Below are 18,005 nucleotides of genomic sequence, written 5' to 3' on the forward strand. Positions count from 1 at the left end.
AACACGTGTCATTATGGGGCACTGGCAAGAAGAGGAGGGGAGAGGACTAGAAAAAGGTGCACCAAAGGCCCAGAGGCCTTCTGTATGGCTTTAAAGTGCTGGTAATAAAACTCAGTCACCACCTCCTCAAAAATTCCTGTCCAATGGGAACTCGGCGAACAAACTTTTATGTCTCCTCAAAATAAGTTTGGGCATCCTCTGCACAGGTTGGCTTTGTCAGTTCTCACCATGCGCTCACAGGACTGATTTCAGGGGGACATTTCCTATCTGTGGCTCTTTCTGCTCCTCTGTCTCACTGCCTTCAGTCCTCTGTTAGCCTCCCTCACCCCTACTCAGGAAGGGAGAACTCATGGCGTCTCATAGCTCCACTTTGACCAGGTAAGTTTTCTAGCGGACATAATAGATTTGTATATCATTTAAGAAAATGCTTGACTGCTTTGGCACTCTTCATGACCTTAAAGTATTAGGATCTTGAAGTTGGATTTAAAGTGATATCTACTCTTGTTTTGGACTTGAATATTGTTCTGACATCCCAAAGTTCCAGGTCCCCATCAGCAAGGGAGTTTTCACATTTTCACACGTTATTGTTCTGCACTCACTCCATATATCAATTTTTTGGGGTTAATGTATTTTAAAAGAAAGAATACATCTTTACACTTTAATTAAACAGTCTGAAAATGAACCCTTGAGATTGTGGGTAAAGCATGTTATTTAGCTCTACAGGGATTACAGGAGCCGGCAAGGGGCCAAGATCATGATAGCTCTGCCTAAACTGACCCACACACAAACAAAACAGGCTGAATCTATATTATTGGACATCAACAAAGCTTCCAGAATCAGGCTTCTGGTCCTTCCTATTTAATTGTGTTTTTGATCCAGCTTTGACGTCTGGTTTCTGGAAATAGCTAGACCCTTTCTCACCCTAACGGTGTGTGGGGGTGTTTGTGTGTGCGTGCGTGTGTGTATGTGTGCAGGTTTTAGGCAGGAGATTGAGGCAAACCAGCCTTTAAACCTGTGGAGATTAGAATAGACTTCACCTTCCGACCTTGTGCTCGGTCAAGAGAACAGTTGGAATCACGAAATAACTCATTAAAGTGACTGATAGGTTTAATCTATGAGGCTGAGAGCAAGGTGCAGAGTAAGCTTCCAGTTTGTGTAATTAAGACAAATGAGTGTCCAGAAGTCATGCAAGAAGGGCTGGCTCGTATTGGCACTAGGTGAGTGTTGGGGGGGGTGTCAGTGCCATATGGGTGACTCTTGGGGCACAGTCTGCTCTATATACAAGCTCTGGGCTGTGGTGATCACAGTGCCTGTTCTGCTTATAGAAAATATTGACACAAGTCACCTGCACTCTCAAAGAAAAAGGGATGAGAGATTTATACATTTAGGATAGTTAGGATAGAAATTCTCAATTTAAATGACCAAAAATAGGTCTAACCTTGATGCATTTCCTTCTGCTTTGACATAACAAAGCGAGACCAGTGAGAGACCAGCGAGACTAGTAAGAGACCAGCGAGACTCAAGCTCACACTCAGCCTGCTGTTGATCTTTTCCAAGTCGTAAACTTCTAAGAGGAATCCCCACGGGTCGAGCTGTACACAATTCTTCAAGGAGCTCTGAGCTGTAATGCCTCTAGATCTGTGTTTGGGAAGATTAGCGCTGCGTCTTGATGCAATCCAACAGGGACATGGAAATGAAATGCTCCTAAAAAGCTTTCGTTGCCAAAACCAAAGGACTAAGCAAAGTTGCAAATTACTCTTCGTTTCGAACAACCTAGATTGTGCTTTTGCTGTGCCAACTCTGTGTCGGATGATATTCACTGAACAGACAGACAGAAAGACACAGAGGCAGACAGACTGATTGTGCCGTCAGCGAATGGGCGTGAGAGACGGACAGCCAGCCGTCATTGCTCGGGGCACGCTCCTCCATCATGGAGAATACGTGTCGGCAGCCTCTGTTTCTCTAAAGGGACGGTGCAGAAGATATCATTATTCAGTGCCCCGATAGCACACCCCTCTCCCTCACCCCTCTACACATATCTTTGTTACCTGAGCCCTCCATTCCAAAAACGACCTCCCTGTTCTCCTGATTCTGTCCCCCCTCCTTTCCTCTCTCCCTCCACATCTCCCGGGCTGTCAGCCTGTCAGACAGCACTGATGGGCAGCCTGTGACAGGCAGGCTGTGCTCAGAGATGGGGCAAGGATAGAAGGATATTTTGGATTCCCAAGTACAGACAGCACATTTGGCTACTACCGTGCTACTGTAGCAGCACATTCTGCACAAGAACAAGGCCAGCGGTCTGAGGACACGGCTAGAACCGGTGGCCATGTGTGCGGTTACGAAACCAGCGGTGAGGAGATCAGGCCATGTTGTACACAATAAGCCCAACTGGATTATGTCGGATGAGTTTGGCGGGGAAAACGCAGGGGTAGTTGGATGAAACATCTGATGCCCTTTTATGTCTGTCATAATGAAAACGGCGTTCCTCTCCAGGATGCAATCACACAGTTCTCCCTGTTTTCTGTCAAAGTGGAGAATTATGGCTTTGTCGTTCCCGAGCCTACCATTGAAAACACGCGTCTGTGTCATCATCCAATCCTCATCTATCAAACCGATCGTTCTTTTTTTTCTAAATCTTGGTTGCGTGATGTAGCTGCTGAAGTACGTGATTTATGCACCTTAGTGATTTGAAAGCCTCCCAGAGTTTCTTGGAGGGGGATCACTTCAGCCTCCTACAGTATGCTAACCTGACTCGCCTGATGGTTTGTTATACATAACCATCTGGGAAGTCATCCTTGGAAACTGTTTGGAAAAGGGCAGGCACTTTCAAAAACTTGGCAGGTGATTGGATGAATCAACTGTCTGTCACTGTCTATCATGGCCAAACTTCATCCACACCCGTAGCTGCCAGAAGTTCCTCATTTTCAGATGGAATCACTGTGGTTTGGGCACAAAACAAACAACTTGGAGCTTGGCAAGATGAACTGGTACATGGTTGAGATCTCATTAATCCAGCTGTCTTGCGAGGTTAACAGCATGCTGTGCAGTCCACCCTAACTGCACTGTCATAATACTGTGTTCATGATGCTAATATTCACTATGTTGATACTGTGTCATTAAAAAAGGTGATCAGAATAGACCTCAACTATAGTGCTGTGGTCGATTTAGTCAGAGATGTTGTGGATGAAATAGCTGGCTGAATGTCTGACTCCATCTCTCTCTCCATCTAGGAGGCAACCATGGCACCAAGCCTTGGTTGTGTACCCTTCTGCCTGCATGGTTCTGCTGTCGTTCCTCCTCGCTCCAGCTCTGGCACGTAAGTCATCCAACACGGCATGGTCATTGATGTCACTAACACAATGCACTGGGCACCTGTACTGCAGTAGATGTTTTTTTCAGATGGTTTGATATGAAAAACGGGCTTTCAATTTGGCATCAAAAGGCAATCGCACAACTATGAATATTTTCCGGATATTTGAAAGGTCCCTATACCGAAATATGCAAAGATATGCAAAGGACAAAATTGCGAATGCGTGCTATTTGTGATGATTCAATCTCATAATCTCTTGGCTCGCAATCACAATTTGCCTCCCTTCCCCTGTTGGAATTCAATAACAAACCTACTTTGTGGACTGGATTGTCCCCGTCATTGAATTAAAAAGCACATTTGGCTGTGTGCTCTTTCCCCTGCATATGGTAAATGTGTTTACCATCCTAAAATGCGAACAAGCGGTGTGGTCCAAGTGTTTTCCTCCACACCAATCATTAAAGCTGCCAATCACTCGTGACAGCATCCAAATTGCGGTTCATCTGCTCATTTGCGCTAACGACTGGCTTTCAGAACACATGGCGAAGGGAGGGAGACTCTAACAACTCAAAGCCCCGCATGCAGTCAGATAAGTGTTTATGACTTGTAAACGTCGTCTGCCCCACTCTCTCATTTCTCTGCAGTTATGTGGGTGCAGAGAAAGGCTTCCAGATGTGTTGTGTTCACACGCCTCCCTCTAAATGAGCTGACTCAGCTTATTGACTTTGCGGCCTCTCCGGGTCGTCCTTTCATGGCTTCCAGATCCTCATTTCACTGTTTCCCTCCAGTAGAAGAAGTGTGTTTCTGTCCAAACAGAAGCGAGATATAGCTGCAGTGGCATCTTAAGAACTGCTCCCTATCCTTATTGGTCACACACATCCACATGACAGTACAGACAGGGCCCAGTTTTTATAATGTGTTTGCACGGTCTAGGTGCATTGGGTGAAGTGTGTCACCTGGCAGTAACCTCAAGCGTAACTTCCATAACACATCCATAACCTCTCCACTGTAAGCTTAATGTGAGTTGGCATTCTCACTTTGTTTTCACTCCTGTGTGTGACCTTCAGAGGACCTCCATTTTGTAGGTGACAGCGTGTGTGTGCATTGTAACATGGTCTCCTGGGAGTCTCAGAGAGCAGACCCTAACACAGCTCTCTCTCCTTTTCCAATCAGAGCTAGATCTTAACAGACTGGACGGCGACACTGTCTGCCCCACCATGAGAAACGGACAGGATGACCTACCAGGTGACATTCTGTTTCAGCCTTTTATTTGAATGTTTTCAAATCAAACACATGGGCTTGAGTGCATGAATATATCACACTGTGGTTTACTGAGTGTTTTACCAGAATCTCTTTGAATCCAAGTTAGTTAGAGACAGTGTGGTCGTGGTGGTGGGAGGGATCCTACAACCCAGACACCTTGAAACTTTCAAATGCAAATAAAATGTTCCACTTGAGCAAGGCTGATCTTAGTGGGAAAAGTTCTAACTCTGCAAGATCTTAATTGTTCGCCATTGCCCTGTTTGAGCACAACTCCCATCACTACCTAAGCACTTGCAGATGTTCCACAAATGTGTGTTTGTTTGGTAAGGATTTAAATGCTCTTATTAGAGGACTATTGATTAGAATCACCTAACTGCCAGAAAAATACCTTGATACAAAGATAACAATATAGACTGCAATACAGCTCCACTTCCTTCTGCTTTGTTGTACACACCAGAGAGTACCCACATACGTTTGTTCACTTCACAATATGTTTTTACATTCCATCAGAGCTCTCCGTGCACACTACATCCATTATCACGCAGTTGGCGTGAACAACTGTTTGTATTTCCGGAAGGTTTCGATCTTATTACCCAGTTCCAGCTGGACGTGATCCCGCTGAAAGGAGTTAGGAAGGTGGAGGGCTCCACTCCCCTCCAGGTGGCCTACCGGCTCGACAGAGAGGCAAACTTCCAAATTCCAACTCGGTAAGTACAGTAACAAGAACGCAATACTGAGAAACGATGCACAAACGCTGAGCTGTCCTACAATGCAGGTGTTGCATTATTACAAGTCCCGGGCAGGTGTTGTTGCGCTGTGAGCAACATGTAATTGGTCGAGGAAAACATGTCTGAACCCATTTGGCACCTCCCAGAGATGAGGGGTGAGGGAGGGGGAGAGGTTATTGGGGTGTCCAGACCCCCCTTTGCCGTTTTAAACCCCCAGGAAATGGGAAGAGACGTATTTGATCATGCATTCTTAGTTGGAGTTTGCCTTCCTTGTCTCGACTCATAAAAGGGGGCAAGGCAGGAAATCGAAGAAGACAGGTGCTGACAGCTTCCATAATGTCCTCTGAGGACAGTCATTACAACTGTGTTTCGGTTGATCTAGTCACCCAGTGTGCTGGGGAAAGGGACCAGAGCAGAACCACTGTCCAATCACAAGCAGTCCTGTGCTGTCTGTAGTCTTCAGTTGGTTTGTGGTTGTCTCATGACCTTCGTACATATCTCAACACTTCTCCAAGTGTTTCACTGTTGGACAGGTCTCCAGCAGCACGCACATCTTCTCACCTGCTGTTATACAACACCCGGCGTCATGCTACTTTGGGCCTGGCACACCAAACACACACACACACACATTTCACACATACACAAACACATTTGTGCCACCAGACCAATGGACAGACTTGCCTTTGAAGTTTTTAAAGAGAGGTCTAAACTCCAGCATCCCTCCACTCCAGGGCATATAAGCCACTTAAACCCTAGCAGCGAGAGAACCCCCTCCGCAGGTAGCGACTGAGAGTGGTCCTGATTTGCTTTATTGGGTTACAGGAAACTCCTTTTTTATTGGCAAGCCTTGATCCATTTACAAGACGGTTAAAAGCCGGCTGCATCGGCCATTCATGAACACGCCACCTCTGGACACGCCGGCTTGTTAAATCACAGCCGCAGCAACACTGAGAGAGAGGCCTGGGCTGGGCGGCCTGGGCCGGGCAGCCAGGCTGACATCTCACACCCATCTGAGCAAGGGAGACAGATATTGTGTGCATCATTTGATAAAAAAAATAAATGTTAATGACATATCAAGGGCGTCATTGTTCCTTTGAGGCAATTATAATTGTTGCATATGCATGGCCACACATAGGGGATGCAGGGTAGAGAGGCTTTGAACATTAAAAGAGCAGCTTGTGATTCATGTCTCATTCATGAGTGGATCTTGGGCGTTGGAGAGCGGGAACAGAGGTGCTGCTTTGTGATTTGCCGACCTCGGCTTTGTGATCATCTCTTTCCTTTGACATTCAGCAGAGCTGGGGAACCTACCCTCACCCAGGGCAATATATGTTGCTGTGCTTAATGGAGAGTGTTATTTGAACCCTTCATTTTTCACTTTCTGTAAAGCGTCATGACTGGTATAATTAGAAACTAAGTGCTCTGACAGGAACTAGCTCAAACTATTCCTCGAGTGAGAAACCAAGCGGTACAGCAGAGCGTAGGATTCATTATGACAAGTCCATGTAAACAATGTGGCTGTCTCTGCTCCTCCACCGTTTGCCCACCCAGGTTGAACTTCCCCCGGGGCTTCCCCGACGAGTACTCCCTCATGGCCACCTTCCGGATGATCAAGAACACCGTCAGCAAGGTGTGGAACGTGTGGCAGGTGGTGGACGAGGATGGACGCAAAATGGCCGGCCTGAGGCTTAACGGCGACCAGCAGGCCCTGGAGTACTTCCTCACGGGCGCCGATGGCAACCTGCAGACGGTCATCTTCCCAGGCCTCTCGGTTCTCTTCAACACCAAGTGGCACAAGGTGATGATCGGTGTGGAGCGCGACCAAGTCACCCTGTACGTGGACTGCCACCCCGTGGACCGCAGGCCCATCAAGGAGAAAGGCCCCGTCACCACGGAGGGAGATACCCTCATCGGTCGCCTGGACGCCGATGCTGACGCTTCAGTGGTGGTGAGTGGGGATAGAGAAGAGCGTCTAATCTTGTTGGCCCAACAAGGCCAACTTTCCTCACAGCGCTGTGGTCGCAGTACTGCTGGGTAGGGCCAGGGTTTAAAGTAGGTGCGCCGAGTGACGCTTTCATGTGCAAGTGTTGCTGCCACAGCTAGTCTGTGCCTCAGTGGGGTTCCAATGAAGAAAACTGTTTCGCTGCAGAACACTCTCCTGAGTGAGAAAATAATGCAGCTCACAGATGGTGTCAGAACACCACAGGCCATTGCCAGCGCTGTGTGCCGTAGCGCATGCTATGAAGTAGTGGAAGTCATGGCATAGCATGGTTGGACATCAAAATCTCATTTCAATTGTTTCAGTTTGAACTCCAATGGATGCTGATTCACTGCGACCCAAAGAGAGCACAGCGAGAGAGCTGCAGCGAGCTGCCAGCTACAGAGGTAATCCACCCGAATAACATCCTCTAACAAGACATATAAAGACCTCAATTATAAAACAAAAACTGTGTAAGCAACTTTATGTTCGGGGCACTCTTCCATGTCTAGAATTACGCGTTCTCCGAGTGCACTGATGTGCACTTTTGCTTTCCAGTCGGTGTCACATTACCCATCTTGTATTACAGAGTTTAGGCCGCTCAACTTAATTAACATTTTATTCTACATCCACTCCTTGGAAAATGACAAATCAAATTTTGTAGTTCTTGCAAAATGAACTATCTGTTTAGGACTCTGCCATGCAACAATTGATTACATTGTGCCCTGCAGTATATACAGCAAGGCTTGCTTTGGACATAATGCCACTTGTGGGTGACTGTAGGCGTTAAGAGGTGGATCACAAAAGTTGCTCATGTGCACTTGAGTTCAAGATTAGTTTGGATGATTGGAAACACCATTACATGTTGCAAACACAAAATATTGCTTTCTGTCTCTGCCAATATTTGGAATTATAAATACACTATGCTGGTTTTTATGAATGAGGCCCCCTGCTCTAGATTGACAACTTCTTTTGGTTAATAGGTCAACTCCCAAACCAAACAACTCTTTTATTAACTAGTCTAGACTAATACTGAAAGTTCGAAGGTACCCTTAGAAGCCAGGCCAGCATGAGCAAATATGCAACTTTTAGGGTATGAACAGTATGAGTACCTCTGTTATGATGCAAACATGCTTCTCAAATCAAGAATGGTCTCATTTCTTTGATGCTAACATTTCTGCTGTGACAGCTGTATCTTTCAGTGCTCCAACACTGAAACTGTACCTGGGGCGGGTGTGAACTGTAGCGCGCTTTGTTGATATTTTAGCATGATGTGCTCACTGCCAGGGTTTTAAATGTGTGCGCTTCTTCTGCCTCTTTGGGTGAAGGTGGTGTGGTATTTTTCACTAACTCTACCTATCTCATTTCTCTTGCTTCTTCAGATGTTTGCCAATGCTGAGGTATTTATTTTTCTACTTCCTTCTTTTTCCCTGTATTTTGAATCCAGAAATCTACTTCAGTGCTTTGTCCCGGGATTGCCTGATTGCTTTATTTCTGCGTGACATGTTGCTTTTTGGGGGATATTGAAAGATGAATAATTTGATTAGTGGCCTAGATAGTACCTAAAACAGAAATAACTTCAATAAATGTGGTGGAGTCGCAAACAAATTACACTTGCTTCAATGTAATATCATTTTGATTGACATTTATATTGTATATTATATTGTTTATGTTCAGGAATATCAAATAAAGACGCAATCCATAGATTGTAATAGATTACATTCCAAGGACATCATAAAAGTATATTTTCCTTTAAGCTAAACAGGTTTAGAACACACTTACAACATTTGCAAAATTCAGACAAACAGTTTATTTTACTACTACACAGTCACACAATCAAACTAAAACAGTAAGAATACGTTTCCACTCTCCAGAGTGGCATTCACTCTGTCCTGAGAGCTGATTGGCTGTGCTGTCTCTTCCTCCTAACCCCAGCCTGACCCAAAGCCAGTGCCAGGTCCCCCAGGTATCCCAGGCCCCGAAGGGCCCCGAGGGCCCCATGGAGAGGATGGCAGAGATGTAAGGCTCATACCTCTGGATGGAAATCTCTGATTAATTAGCCTCCTCTGATTGGCAATAAAACATCTTCAAATCATAGCATTGTCTTGTACAAATGTATGTGTGTTGTGTTCCAGGGTATTCCAGGCACCCCTGGCAACACTGGTGCTCCTGTGAGTATGACTCATGACATTGTATGTTTTTTGCCAACAAATTCTGTTTCCACAGTCTTGGTCAGCTCTTACTGCTCATGGTTTGTTTAAGTGCACTCTCATCTCCTTCTTCAGAGTTGTTTCTTATCTCTGTCTAGATGAGAAAGGCACATCTTTAATCGATTATAAATTGACAGGCACTGCCAAGGTGTATCTTAGCAACAACGGCGGGGCGATGTCAGGAAGGAGATAAAGCTGATTTAGTCTTGTTGTGTCTGTTACCCAGGGCAGCAAAGGGGACAAGGGAGAGATTGGTCTTCCTGGACAGAGAGGTCTGCCTGGCCTACCAGGAGCTGTTGTAAGGACCCATTACATGACAAAATGGGCTTTTATCTATGCCCAAACACTGCAACACACATCATAATTATATTTACAGAATACTGAGATCAATTACAGTCAGGTATCTGCATGATAGTTTCAATATAGTACATTTTTTAATCAAAGATTCACTCCTCTTTTTGTTCAAGGGATCCCCGGGATTAATGGGTCCCAGAGGGGCAGTGGGAGAGAGAGTGAGTAACTCATCAAACCCTGTATTTTAGGCAAAGTAATGAAGATTACTATACCACTACAATGTTGTTACTATAGGTACTGCTTTGTAGTTACATGGTAGTTAATGTAACCTTAATGCAAAGTTAATGTAAACATTGTTTATTCTGTTTATAGGGACTTCAAGGATTTCCGGGGCCAGCAGGCCCTCCAGTAAGTATTTGTATTTGTTAGTATAAAGGATTGCGAAACATCAATACTGTTGAAAGTACTTTATTACTGCATTGATGCAAATATTCTCAAGGTTTATGATTCCATCTGATTCTCTCTTGTCTCACAGGGCCCTGCAACCGAAGGACCTCCTGTATGTATTTAGACTCCCCTGTGTCGCATCCCGTTATCTCACGGTGCTTTTGAACCAGGTTTAGTGAATGTTGCCACCCTGTATGTGACTGAACCTTGTTTGCTCTTGCAGGGACCGCCTGGGAAAGCAGGAATCCCTGGAGATGAGGGGAACATTGGGCCAGAGGTTAGTGTTTAAACACAGACACAACTCACACATAACACGCCCACCAGAACACATCGAGACATGTAAGAAAATACACACTGCATCTCCACAGTTCTGTCAGTGCAACTGTATTGAATCTGACTTTGATAGTTTGGTTTACTAATCTCTCAAACTGTTCAGTGTTAGCAGAACATCATCATTTTGTGTGATTATGATGAAGAAAACCTCCATGTTGGCAGGGCTCACCGGGTCCCAGGGGTGCTGTGGGTCTACCAGGCCCCGCTGGCCCTGCAGGGCCCCCTGGACCTGCAGTAAGTACTGGCTCCACTCTCCTCTGTGTCTGTGGTGTTTCTGTGGTCTGGTCTTCTCACATGGGTTTCCTTGGGAACGCCTGCATTTCCTGTACAATTCCATTATGAGATTGATTGTGGTGCACTATGTCTGTGATTCAATGGTACGGGCTTCACTGTGTGTTGAGTAAGGTACATTCCTAGGTGGTTAACCTTTAAACGTTTAAATAATGAATCCGTGTGTAGTAGTGTGTACTTAGTGTGTTTGTGTTTTGCATGTATTCATGTTTCCAAACATGGGATCTTTGTGAGTGTGTGTTTGTGTATGCATTTGTTTGCGGACTCGCAACCTTGTTCTTCCACGTGTTTTAGGGACCTCCCGGGGCTGCAAACCCTGAGGGCAGTGGGGAAGCTGTGAGTCTCTCTTTATCTCCTCTAGCATGGGGGGGGGGGGGGGGAATGCTTTTTGCATGGTGGTGAACTGGCAGCAAACGTCCCTTCAGCGGCGATGAGATGTTATACCAGAGTCTGAACACACTCTGAGAGGTGCTGTCTCTTTGTCGGCAGTGTCCAGCTGCATGCCCAGCGGGTCCACAGGGGATCCACGGGATGCCAGGGATGAAGGTGAGGAATGTGGATGAGGGCCTCAGGCTGACTGAACAGCTTTCTTTGAGCAATTGTGCTGAAGCACTCAATCGACACTGGCCAGTGGCTTTCTCTCAGTCATATTTTCATCGGAACCGTTTAACGATTTTTTCCTCTTGGTCTAAATGGTTTGTTGTCGCCAGGGACACAAAGGTTTGCCCGGTGATTCCGGGGCACCTGGGGAGGCAGGACCAAAGGTATGAGAGACGTTTTGTCAGGCACGTCTTGATCAGTACTCCGGTATTGAAGCATCAATACAGCGATCAGTATGTTAGTGTTTATATTTATTTTGTGTGATCTACAGGGAGAGTCTGGACCAGCTGGTGTAGATGGAGCCCCAGGACGAATGGGAGATGATGTAAGTTCAGTCTCATCGTGAAAACAACTACTGTACGTTTCGCATTCACCCTTATGCTCAACCACTGTTCAGATGAATCCCAAACCCTTGTGGATGGACCACAACACTACCATTCATGACCTAGCTTGTGAATAATATCCAGTGTTGTTCAGAAATGTATAACAAGGATGTTATCTATGTTGACCCTCAGGGCCAAAGAGGACCTATCGGTTTTCCTGGGACCCCTGGAGACAAGGGAGACAGAGTTCGTTCTTTTCCACGTTAACATCAATACATACATCCCGTGTAACTTGATCTTTTGGTGTTTGGCTGTGTGACTCACTGTGTCTTGTCCTTCCCAGGGTCCTCCTGGTTTTAACGGCATCCCAGGGCCCACTGGCCCACCAGGAGCACCTGTAAGCGACAATAATTTAATCAATGCAATCTAATTATACTCTGCCATTTTCAATCAATGTCCACAAGGGAAAGGCAGAGTCTGGCTGATGTCTTCATTAACAAAACCCAAAAAGGAATTTGAATATCATTGGATTACCATAATGCAAAATATCTTGTTCCTCTCAGGGCGTGGAGGGCATTCGAGGACGTCAGGGTTTGGAAGGGCCCAAGGGTGATGATGTCAGTGAAACAGTTATAATCTCTAATGTTTATCCTTTGCGTCACACACATGGTTAATTTGTTTTCTTTTCGGAATCAAGAGCTAGCTGCAGGCGATCAGTCATTTGATTTGTGTTCGTCTTCTGTATCAGGGTGCAGTTGGCCCTCAAGGAGAGCAGGGGGCTGTAGGACCAAAGGGAGACACCGTAAGTAGTGCAACACACTACTTTTAGATTCCACATAATGGTAATGGACGTTCAATTTTGCCCTTGAATCATAAATCCAAAACAAACTGTGCCTGCAGGGAGAAGCAGGCACAGATGGCATGGATGGTGTCCCTGGTATCGATGGAGCCAAGGTGAGTCCAATGTTTTAATGGCTATTAGTAACAAATGTGCAAATTCTAGAATTTTATGGATTGCGTGTAACCAGATGAATTGGTCAAATCTTTGTGTCCTGTGTCTATTTAACAGGGAGAATCAGGGGCACCTGGATCCATTGGAATCAGGGGTATTGTTGGAATTCCAGTGAGTGTTGCATATTTCTGTCTCCCATGTCTGACTGATAGTAATGTTCATTCTCTGAGACATTGAGTAGCTTTATAACAGGTGTCTTATTGGTTTCCATTGTATTGAAAGGGCTGCCAGATTTTTTGATTTACTTAATTTATCGTTGTTGTACATCAATTGAATTTCTTAATATTAAAAAGAAACCTTTTGAAGCATTCAGACAAATCAGTGAACTACTACAAAAAAATCTCCACAATATAAATAAATGTACTAGCGGGTCCGATTTTTTCACATAATAGTTTTGGTATTAAAAGGGAAGCACAACTGGGGGAAATCAATAGAACTCTGCAACCACACCACAGGCCCTATTAATAAAACATTTAGAGGCATGGGTTCAGGCTGAATGGAAAAATCCAATGAGGTTACCACAGACTTCCCTTTGACTGCAAGGTCAGACAAGCCGGGGGTCACAACAGAGTATAGGGTCAACAGAAGACACTCAGGAAGTAGTCCATCCTCTGTTGTGGTTGCAGAGGAAAATAAGACACATCCCTGTTACTTCCTATAATTTGAGAACAAAGAGAACCGACTTTGAATAGATCATTCCAAATGTGATGTGACGATGTCATCGGCCTGAGACGCCGTGAGGATATCAACTCGTTCTCATGTTTCTCTTCATACATTGTGTGTCTCTAGGGGTTACCAGGGAAGCAGGGAGAAGTTGGACCAGCTGGTCCAAAGGTACTGTAAAGAATCCTCCACCCAACACTCACTTCCACAAAGTCAGGACTCATTGAATTATGCATTCCTCATTTGTAAGTGATTACACTCAGGCATAGCATCTGTTGCATGCATGAGTGTACTATGCAGGTGTGGCATACCCTGAAATCTGTGTAAACTGTTTTGGTCAGGGGGATACTGGTGCAGAGGGGGCTGTGGGACCAGTTGGACTTCCAGGAAAGACTGTGAGTTTTGTATTTTGTCAAATTTGCCACATCCTTACAGTAGAATATCCACTCTAGTTAGTATGCTGCTGAAGATACTGATTTTTAAGATTCTAACATTTTGGTCAGGGGGACATTGGAGAATCAGGAGAGGATGGAATACCAGGGGACAAGGGAGCCACTGTAAGTTGTTGATGTCTTTTGGACTGTATTATAGTTGTGTTGTATGTTTTTATCTTCTGAATAATCGTCTTCCCCTGTTGTAGTGATGTTTGTATGAGCCAGAGATTAGCACACCACTATGTCAGTGACCATCAGTGATAATCAAATTTCCCATAATCCTCCAGGGGGAGACTGGAAAACAGGGTCCAGTTGGAGCTGCAGGTCCACCAGGCATTGAGGTGAGTCATATTAGACAATAATGCACCTCCAGTGTGGGAAAAAAAACATTTGGAGATGTTTTCTTTTTCATACAGTATGATAGTGACATGATTTTGGTTAATATACCTGGACAGGGAGATAAAGGAGAAAAGGGTGACACAGGTGAAAAGGGTTTGAAAGGTCATACTGGACCAAAAGGAGACCAGGTAAGATACATGTTGGACAATGTCGTGCCAGTATTTTCTCTTTATTGGCTAAATGTAAATGAATGAATACTATTTGAATAGCATCTGTCTTTTGTAGGGTCCAGTTGGCGCAATAGGTCCTAAAGGAAGTGAGGTATGTTCATTTACAAATCTGTGTTCTAGGACTTCTGTTCTACTATTATTTTGAATTTGTGTTCACTTTTGAATTTGTGTGTGTAATTTTCAGGGGGATCCAGGTCTTGTTGGGGATCCTGGGGTTAAAGGAGACCAGGTATGACTAAAACCATTTCAATACCTCCCTTAATTACAATATCTATGTCTAAAATCACAATGTTCTCTGCGAGCTGCACACAAAGTCTTCCCGTTAGGAATCACGCTGATCAGACCGGTTGTCTCATTGTCATTCACAGGGTCCTCCTGGCGTTCCGGGAATCAAAGGAGAGGTCAGTAGGGGACGAGTGGCAGCATTACTGACCCCATCTGCCACATCAATATGAGCAGCTTCTACCGCTACAGCTAAGTGATTCTTGTTGGCTATTGGGGCTAATAATGACTGTGTTGTCATCTCATGGCAGGTTGGAGAGAAGGGCACGAGGGGCGCAACAGGGGAAGAGGGCAGACCAGGCCAGCCAGGACACGAGGGGCTGACAGGGCCCATGGGAGCCCGTGGTCTGGAGGGAGAGATAGGCATACCTGGTTCTCCTGGACCCAGAGGCCTGCCTGTAAGTGACAACCAGAAGACAGAGACTGGTTTGAAGATGGCTGTATTGTTTGATTTGTCCCTGTGTTACTAAAACATATGCATTCATTTGTTTTCATGCCAAATCAATAGGGTCCCAAAGTGAATGATAAGAAACTCCAGGAACTATGCTCAGCGATTGTCGAAGGTAAGTAGTTGGATGTCGCTGTTGTGAACTTGGTCGTCAAGCCTGTTTCGTTGAAGGGTTGTTGAGTAGCATTTGTTGGCATTTTAATTTTTAGAACACTTAGCCGAGTTCAAGAAGGAGATGCTGATGAAGCCAGCCCCCCTGGCAGCACCTGGACCAGCTGGCCCCCCAGGGCCCCCCGGGCCCGCTGGGGCCACTGGACCAGCCGGAGACACCGGACCTAGAGGCCTGGCAGGGATCAAAGGCCATCCTGGCTACTACGGTTTACCGGGTGCCCCTGGCAAGCAAGGTAACAGTGACAAAGCTGATTAAATGCTGGTACTGACCTCACAGTTCTACCATTGGTGTGCAAAAACTGAAATGGGATTATATAGCTGAGGTGTCCTTGAAATGTCAAGATACTGTGGATGTACATCAGGGAAACACATGCAGTAAAGCACCAAATGTGTTTGGATGGGGCTGCTCAGGGACCGAAAGGCCCTTTACTTCGTAAGGCCCGTCCTTCATTTCTGTTCCTGGACAGCATCCAAAGCTTTCAAAGCTGATGCATCCTATCTCTTAATTGAACCTTTGAGTAAACAGCTTCGGGCTGCCAGACAGCTTTTGTTTTTAAGGTAGAGTACGTTGAAAGAGGTCTGGACGTTGTCTGGATGCAAATGTTTCAAAGTTATGCAATCACGAGATTCAATCAAAGATTCATGAACATGGCTGAAACATAGCTTGGTGTTCATAAAGCCTCTCCTTCTGAAGGTTTTTCATGTTTGCTTGTCTATAGTTTAGAGTCTACTTCCAAGGATCAAGGCAATTTGTTCTTCCCACAGCTGGTTGTATCTGAACGTATGTTTTTTGTGCAGGTGATGCTGGAGTGAAGGGTGACAAGGGAGACAAGGGAGGGGATGGAGTTGGAATCAAAGGCACCTCAGGAGAACCAGGCCCACAAGGTAACACAACTGTGACTGGCACCATGTACAGTATTCACATGAAGGAAAAAACTAACAAACTCAACCATCTCCCTATCTCCCTGGCCTTCTATCCCTGCATTAGGTGCACCTGGCCTTCCTGGTGTCGGAAAGGATGGCAAAGATGGCCCTGCTGGCGAGGCAGGAATTCCTGGCATGCCAGGTGCTCCAGGCCCTAGGGGCACTTCAGGAGCCCAGGGCTTGTGCGACCCCTCGGACTGTATAGGGAGGCCCCAGCCCCTCTTCTTGATGAGTGGGAAAAAGTCCTCCAGCATCAAGGGCCCGTGAAGCCAAGGAAGCTAGCTCACCAACCCACTCCTCATAAGCCTCAGCGACTACAGCATGGGTTCCTAAACCCACGAGTGGTGATCCATGGGAGTCTTCACATGACTCCATTGAACCCCAGAAAGGAGAGACACACAAAGGGAAACAGAGACAAGGGAAGTGTAGAATACTGTATAGATCTTTCAAACTGCTTATCTTTTCATTTGTGTGTCGTTTAGTAGAGAGTTTATCTGATGTGATCTGGTGTTATCAAAGACAGCTGCTATTCATGTCAAGACAATCTTTCAAATGATGAGAGGCCTAAAGTGCTGGCCAAAAAAATAAATTCTGAATGTTCAAATGATTCTGTTTCCATACATATAAACATGTTTAAGTAACCTCTTTCTGGCCAACACTCCTTCCATCCATGACTTTCCTTTGTATGCATGTATTGTGTATTTCCTGAAAACTCTGAGCTCCATGTACAGTGTTTAGCATAAAACCATAAAAGCTGCAAATACAATGCTTGTGTGAATGGGTGAATCAGTCATTTTACAAAACACAATGAGCCATATTGTAGATTATGTTTTGATTCAAAACATCTCTCTATCATAAAGAGATTAGATTATTTGTCTCCACAAGAAATGTATTAGATTATGCGCCACACTAAAATATCTGAGATTAAAGAACGCTTTTTTGTTTTCATGTTTCCTGTTGTTTTCAATAAACAATAAAAATAAACTACTTTGGTTTGGACATAATTCCTGAAAACATGATCTAATACAACAATAAAATGCATCAAATCACCTTTCAGCTTTGCCCCCCCCCCAACGCTCTGTAATGTGACACTTCACATCTTTCCACAGTGTTTCTTTGCTACGGTAGCTACCCATCAAACATTATCATACTGCAGGTGCTGAGTAGCTGTTGCCGGGCACAGACCAAGAATACTCAGACCAGTGAGGAACGTTTGGTCCTGGGTATAGATGTCATCATGGTCTTCCACTGTTGCTTGGTTACAGAGGTGAAGAGTCAACATCCCATCCATCCAGGGAGCAAATATTACCTTTTACAAAAGACCTGCCCGGCCCATCAGCAGCACCCTTTCTTCTAATAGCTCTCAACTGGGTCGGATTCAAAAGCTAAACTGTCTGGCCTCCCATTATAATCTATGTACACATTGCTTTGAAAAAAATCATATTGTGAAAATCGAAATTTAACAAGGCACATTATTTTGCGATGCATACGTGAAGCCTGTCAAACTGTAAAAATGGGTCTTAAGTTTTGGACATATCAGGAGTCTTATTATAAGTAAATTCTAATTGAAAACAAACCTATGCCCCTGAGTCAAGACCCACTGGTAATTCAGCTGGTTGAAGGATAGACTGTGATAGAAATCAGAAATTACTGTAACTGATTAACTAATAAACCGTCCAAGTATACTCCAATAAGCACTTTCAAAGTAAAAAAAAAGACAAACACATT

At 45.0% G+C, this 18,005-nt stretch overlaps 1 protein-coding gene across 2 annotated transcripts; it reads left to right on the top strand.

The window, feature by feature from the left end:
- The first annotated feature begins 349 nt into the window (after positions 1-349).
- Positions 350-17,219, top strand: col9a1c (collagen, type IX, alpha 1c). Of its 2 annotated transcripts, XM_084695655.1 has the most exons (38): positions 350-378; positions 3,231-3,316; positions 4,481-4,552; positions 5,148-5,277; positions 6,850-7,246; positions 7,603-7,683; positions 8,659-8,676; positions 9,212-9,295; positions 9,412-9,447; positions 9,713-9,784; positions 9,954-9,998; positions 10,153-10,188; positions 10,316-10,339; positions 10,451-10,504; positions 10,723-10,764; positions 11,146-11,187; positions 11,341-11,397; positions 11,562-11,615; positions 11,723-11,776; positions 11,967-12,020; positions 12,118-12,171; positions 12,338-12,391; positions 12,523-12,576; positions 12,675-12,728; positions 12,844-12,897; positions 13,576-13,620; positions 13,791-13,844; positions 13,953-14,006; positions 14,171-14,224; positions 14,339-14,410; positions 14,508-14,543; positions 14,637-14,681; positions 14,821-14,853; positions 14,986-15,132; positions 15,243-15,297; positions 15,392-15,586; positions 16,152-16,238; positions 16,342-17,219. In XM_084695655.1, exons 1-38 carry the CDS (start codon positions 350-352, stop codon positions 16,542-16,544), a joined length of 2,817 nt encoding a protein of 938 aa, XP_084551781.1. In that variant the 3' UTR covers positions 16,545-17,219. The 2 variants fall into 2 exon arrangements, with proteins under 2 accessions (XP_084551781.1, XP_084551782.1); XM_084695656.1 differs by lacking the exons at positions 350-378; positions 3,231-3,316 and having other exon boundaries at positions 4,484-4,552; positions 10,723-10,794.
- The last annotated feature ends 786 nt before the right edge of the window (positions 17,220-18,005 follow it).

Source organism: Hypomesus nipponensis, chromosome 4, assembly GCF_054491055.1.
Source record: "Hypomesus nipponensis isolate SF chromosome 4, ASM5449105v1, whole genome shotgun sequence".
Classification (NCBI taxonomy): domain Eukaryota; kingdom Metazoa; phylum Chordata; class Actinopteri; order Osmeriformes; family Osmeridae; genus Hypomesus; species Hypomesus nipponensis.

Excerpts from the sequence above, each read along its gene's own strand:
- col9a1c (XM_084695655.1), top strand. The coding sequence starts at position 350 with ATGGCGTCTCATAGCTCCACTTTGACCAG. Across the intron at positions 10,189-10,315 it reads CGGGGCCAGCAGGCCCTCCA|GGCCCTGCAACCGAAGGACC; the intron begins GTAAGTATTTGT and ends CTTGTCTCACAG. Across the intron at positions 12,577-12,674 it reads TAGGACCAAAGGGAGACACC|GGAGAAGCAGGCACAGATGG; the intron begins GTAAGTAGTGCA and ends CTGTGCCTGCAG.